The sequence below is a fragment of the Clytia hemisphaerica genome, unplaced genomic scaffold (genome assembly GCF_902728285.1).
Source record: "Clytia hemisphaerica strain Z4C2 unplaced genomic scaffold, Clytia hemisphaerica genome assembly, whole genome shotgun sequence".
NCBI lineage: Eukaryota > Metazoa > Cnidaria > Hydrozoa > Leptothecata > Clytiidae > Clytia > Clytia hemisphaerica.
Genome location: NW_027103907.1, coordinates 1,047,713 through 1,053,998, shown reverse-complemented (window position 1 = coordinate 1,053,998; position 6,286 = coordinate 1,047,713). Strand labels below are relative to the sequence as shown.

Below are 6,286 nucleotides of genomic sequence, written 5' to 3'. Positions count from 1 at the left end.
GCGTGGTTAAGTTAAAGATTTTATCCAAGGATAGTTGTTCTAAGATTCGGTAAGAATCTTGAATCGCTGTAACAGACAAGAATCTTATTAGCATCTTACAAAAGAATCTTATCAGATCTTTAAAGATCTTAAAGGATCTTGGCACGTTCGTAGTAAGAAACTGAACAAGAACTTGCAAAGTTTCTTGATAAGATCTTATCAAGAACTTATTAAGAATTCTTACCAGGGCATGCCCTGATGATAACTTTGATATTTTTTCAAATCTTAGATACTAACCAAGGTGGCAAACTTCGTAGTTTCAACGTCTAAATGACGTCCATTACGTCTATGTAGAGTTCACAACATTCCTAAATTTCTTGATGACTGGCTTCCCTTTATAAAGAATTTTGTGTGAACCACTAAGGAACAAGACTTTTATTGGTTTTTTTACTTTTGCACGGCAGTCAAGATCAAACTCCAAGTTAAATACCTTTCTATAGATTATGCTTGCGTAAGCGAGCACATAAAAGTTTTAAAAGTTGTAAAAAAGCAAAGAGGCGCCGAAAGTAAGTAATCAGAGGCGCCCTTTCTCCTCTCTGCCACCACGCTACTGGTTGGATTAATGATACAGGAAAAAACTCATTATTAAAATAGCAACGAGGACTTTGGGGGTCAATCACGTACATATAGTCTGGGTGTTGTTTTGCAAACCCTAAAATAAACATTCGTGAGTCGGAGAATTCGGAAACACGAAGAGACATTGGTGGCATGGCATACGCAACAATATAACTATTATACATCTCCATGGTTACTAAATGTTTATAAAAAGGGTGGCCATTAGCAGGGTTTTTCAAAGACAAATCTTGCACATAGATTCAGAAAAAGGAAGAAGTTCAACAAATTTCAATATGCATTTCAAAGTAAGTTTCTTACATTTCAAAAGTACAAGTATTTTTTATGAGGTTTTTGCTTTTACTTTATGGGAACTTCCATTCTCAAATAGTTCCTAGCCTCTTTTTATCTTTAGCGAAAATTCAATTATGCAGGCAGTTTAAAAATAAGATTGAAATTTCGTAGTACTTCCCATCCAGGATTTGACACTTTCCAGTAGAGGTGGTCCGAATGGGTTAGGTTAAGGAAAAGGGTTATTTGAAGCACATAGCAAAAGTTGCACGTCGAATTAAAGTCCTGATTCATTCCGTCCATTCATCTATTGAAGCCAAACATTGTTTCCATCTTAGAATTCATCACTTAATTTTTATTTACTCTCTACAACTAGGTGTTGATGGTCTTACTCTTCAACCTGCTAGTTCTACTCCACGTAGTCAATGCAAGTGGAACTGTGACAACATCAAGAAAAACGGACAAAGCAAACTCTAGAAAGAATGCAATCCGAATTTTGGATGATCTACTGACTGACCAAATAGTTTTTGATCGTGATATTGTCGAAGCGGCAATGCCCTTGATTGATTTATTGCGACAGAAAGCAGTGGAGCAATATCAAAAAGCGATGGCTGCGAAGACTACAAATTCCGATGGAAATGATCTTCCTAAAGATGCTGGCATTGCTGCAGATAAAGAACGAAAACAGATAGAAAGGAAGACAATAAATGCAAATGGAAGGTATACTTTAAATTCAAGAAAAGAGGGAAAACAGAGGATAAAGGGAACCAACGTACGATCCACAAATCGCATTCCGAAAGATGCAGACATTGCTGTAGGAAGAGAACGAAGAGTAACGAACAGGTTAAGCGTGCAATCAACGAAAGCAAAGTACATTCCAAAAAATGTGGTAATCGCAAAAAGGAGACAAATGTCTAAATGGAACTTGGGATCAACAAAGACTAAGAACCATCGCAAAGATGCTGGTATCATATTAGGAGGACAGAGAAGGAAAATTGTAAGAACGAAAACGACCAAGAACATTCCCAACGATGATGGAAGAGGGCAAAAAAAGAATAACAAGGAAAATAAGAGATCCAAAAAGTCTATGATGAGTAGACGAATCCAAGAACAACTTTTTCCTCTCATCAAACTCTTTTTAGTGAAACTTCCATTAGAAATGAAATCTAAGAATGGACATAACTGGACAACGTCTGGATTCGATTGTGTCGAGTTTATGAGCTCAAGTATTTATTGTGCAGCATGTCAGGATCCTTGTCTTTGTATAGAATGCATTTATGGTTCACCAATGGAAACTTTCCAGTATTGCTGCTTCAGATAAGAGGAACAACCAACCGTCAGAGGGGAATTCTATTGATTATTTACTTAATAATTCCTTCATTTCTTTGGTCTCGAGACGTTTTTTAGAACCCGTAAAGGTGCAAAAAAGTTACTTTGACTAGCAGAACATTATCGCATTTTTCTTTGTTGTTAAAGCAGCTTCAAAAATAAAAGTGTGTTAGGAAAAAGAGCGAAACATAATTTATAGAATAAAAAAATTGTTTGTATAATCTACTGAACAATTGTTTTTGCATAAATACAGCTATTGACCTTGGAAATCACTATACATTGATTGAACAAACAAAAATAACCTCATATTTTTGATATTCTAAGCTCAGTAAGATAGTTAGTATTAAAGATCATAATTTTATTAATCTGCTCCACTTTTTTCCAGGACACACTGTATATCGAAAATCAAATGAAGTGTAAGTTGTTAAATAATAGGGAATAAAAATATATTTACGTGGAAAATTCTTACAAATAAAAGTTATAATTAATATCCTAAGGAATGAGAAAAGCCTATTTTGTTAATCCTAAACTACTCTTTAATTAAGTAAAGAAAACTAATGATTTTATATAAAATTATTACATGATGTGTATTCAAGCATAGAGGTATAAAGAAAACAGGAGTTGAATGTGTCGGTAATTGGTCGTTAAAGTCTTTTGATTTCTTTTATAAAATGTATCAAAAGAAATTCTAAGCTCGCCCGATGAAATAAGACTTTTTAGTAGAACTCAAGTTTGCTCTGAACATTCTAATAATCAGTATTGAAGATTCTAGCCTTTTAATATACGAAAATTAGATAAAACTTCGTCCACGAAACAAATTTATGTTCCATTTCGCTATCCGTTCAATTTTGTTTTGAAAAGATATTTTCTCAAGCCAGAAAATGAAAAGTTCTTTATAAGCACACACGATTTCAGACTCAATTTGTAGACATAAAGTCGCTGGAGAATTTTGGAGGAAAGTATCAAGCAATAGAGTTCACCTGAAAGAAAACATTGATCGAAAAATCTTATCATTTGATGAAGGATTGCCAAGTTTACAGGCCTTTTTTTAGTCCAAATATTTTCTTACACTGATGTCAGAAACAATGAATCTCGTCTCATCTAATTTCTAAAGCTTAAATGAGCCAATAAGATTTAACCTATGGATAAAAGAGCTCATTAAAAATGCACGATATATGAGATTATGAGCATGCATACATCGTAACTTTTTTAATCGTAGGGCGAGCTTGGTTACAATAGCATACTTCTCCTGTCTTTCTTTATACCTCCATGATTCAAGGTATTATCGAAAAATCATTTTTCAAATTTGAGATAAAAGAAGAAACTCTAATACAATCAATTCGTAACTACTTTCTTTTAAACTTCAGACCGTTCATCTTCGTCAAAGCCATTAAGAGTTTATTTTTGGAGGGAATCTTCCCTGTTAGAGCCATCAGCGGCGCATTCTGAATAGGATTCTTACCAGCTAGCGCCATTAACACTTTATTTTGTACTGGACTCTTCCCAGTCAATGACATCAGCAAGTTATTTTGATTAGATTGTTTATCACCTAGCATCATCAACAATTTATTTTGAATGGGATTCTTGGGACTCAATTTAAGACACATATTTAAAAGTTCTCTTTTGCATTTCGGTTTTGTGTCTGAAGTGACTCGTTCGGCTGGATTCGGTTTACCTTTGGCAGGTGGTTTACCGCCCCCGCCACCACCTTTATCACCTCCACCACCTCCACCACCAGGAACAATAGGATCAATCTTTGGCTTAGGATCAGGAGCTATCCCAGGTGCAGAATCCTCTGGTGGTAGTTTAGGTGTTTTGATGATCAAAGGTTTTGGATCAGGGCCAATAGCTGGTGGGGAATCTGCTGGTACTTTGGTTGGAGCAGCTCCTGGTGACGCTGATTCTGAGGTCAGGATATCGACATAAGGTGCTGGTTTACTCTTATCTTTGATCAAACTTGCTTTGATGCCTTCACCACGATCCTCTGATGTCAGATACTGGAAGACCTAATGTAAAAAAAAATAACATTGATGTATGAAGTAAGGTCACTCGGAGCAGAACACTTCATGGATAGCTGAGCCATTTCCACAGCTATATTCTAAAACTATATTCCTTAGATGTAGAGGGTTAAGGGCCTACTCTCGGACTAATAGCCAGAGAGCCCTGCTAATAAATTTTCCACCCAAGACGTTCTTATTCCAACCTTTCAAAATAATTTTGAAAGTTCCCTCTATTGCCCTAATTCTGCTGTATTAGCCTCCTTTTCGAACATTTTCCACCCAGGACATTTTTATTCCAATCCCCTCCCCCCCCCCGTTTATTAAATTTTGAGATTTTTTCCAACCCCCTGCTTATTCTAAACCCCTATGCTATTAGGTACCCTAGAGTACATAATATTCTTGCAAGGCCTACAAGAAGTAGAAAGAAGTACAAAATGTTGCAAAGACTTAACTCTCTTTTTACTAAGCTGTTTAATTAATTCTAAATCCTGAAAATGCAAAATCAAGTTTGATAATACCTTGGGGTTAATTTGCGGCTGTGGAGGCGCCTCAACTTCGTGGTGTTCCTCTTCAAAAGCGGCGATATGACCCGCAAATCCACCATGACCCGCAAATCCACCATTACCTGCAAATCCACCATGAAATCCTCCACTAAAACTGACATCTAAGGCTCCTCCATGTCCGCATGGACCTAATAGAAATAATAATATCATAACAACTTGAAATATTTGGCTGTTCATAAATACTTCATAAGCATATGAAAAGCAACTTCCCAAAGTATTAGCATGCAAAACTCTTTCTTATTATAAACTTTGATGTTCACTCAACTTTCAGAAATTTCAACTGGCTTCTGAAGGCCTTCGAATTTTCTCGCGCTCTTGTCGCACCAAGTTGTCGACTCAAATGCGCCAGAAAATCACAGTAGGAGTGTTGAGGCCAGCTCTGGTTCGAACAGTCTAGAATCTGCGCTCTTCTCCTAAGAAAAACCATTTGCTTGGAGTCGAGTTGCGGGTTTATGGAGAATCGGTATCGGCTTCAGAACTCCCAATGAGCCCCGGTTGTGTTGGTTTCAGTCAGACGGAGACGCCATACTGTTTTCAGAGCAATCTTTCGATATATCTACAGGAACTAGCCGTAAGTTTTATTTTCTTTGAATATGTTGTTGGGGGTTTTTGGACCAATATAGTTTGATTTCCTAAAGATCACAAACATGCGAGGGGTCCCTTTAAAATTCAGATTACAGGCACTTAGAGAACAGAGGTGGCTTTTTATAATATTGTGAAGTTTTATCCTCAACAGATCTTAATTCAAAATATCATACCTCCAATTCCATGTCCAAGATGACACCCATCTCCTTCGAAATGTGGTATAAAATGGTGAATATCACCACAACGTTCCATGAGATGGATGGATGGTACATGAAGATCATGACACATATCAAAATGATGATGATCGCTATGGCTTTCACCAAAGAATCCTTGAGAAGTAGATTTTGACATCAAAGCTTGTAAAGGTGGTTCTTTACCACCCATTATGGCACCTGGTCCTGCGGCTCCACCTGCTGCTAGACCAATACCAATAGCTGGCCTGCCTACAGCTCCATATCCTACAGTACCCGCCCCAATGAGGGCACCACCGGCTGCATAACGCCCTCCCGCGTGCATCAATCTACCACCATACGTTAAAACATCATTGACAGTTGGCAAGACATTTAATTGATCATGGAATACACTTGGGTGAACGCTTTGTTTGTCGGAAATCAACGGAAATTCATTGACATGTTGCGCAATTCGATCTACTTCATGTCTGAAGAAATGATTCATATGCGCACTGTTGTGTCTACTCGGAAAGTGTGGAATGTGATAATCAAGTGGATTGGCGAGACGATGATCTAGAGTGTCTTCTAACTCATGGATAGCTTGATGGTGGTGATCATGATAAGGATGTGCATAATCATCATAATGGTGACCGTGATGCCCTTCCAAATTGTGACCGTGATGACCTTCCAAATCGTGACCGTGATGTCCTAAATGATCAAAATAATAATAATAATAATAATGAAGCGCTTTCCATAA

At 37.2% G+C, this 6,286-nt stretch overlaps 1 protein-coding gene across 1 annotated transcript in view; it reads right to left on the bottom strand.

Annotated features, from left to right (window-relative positions):
• Positions 1–3,494: 3,494 nt before the first annotated feature.
• The window catches only part of LOC136809090 (uncharacterized), a 29,616-nt gene continuing 26,824 nt past the window's right edge, over positions 3,495–6,286 (bottom strand). The window contains exons 27-29 of the mRNA XM_067065669.1: positions 5,533–6,237; positions 4,730–4,902; positions 3,495–4,217 (exon numbers count right to left, since the gene is read on the bottom strand). Coding sequence (XP_066921770.1) covers positions 3,558–4,217; positions 4,730–4,902; positions 5,533–6,237 — 1,538 coding nt within the window. The 3' untranslated portion in view covers positions 3,495–3,557. The remainder of the gene's footprint in view (positions 4,218–4,729; positions 4,903–5,532; positions 6,238–6,286) is intronic.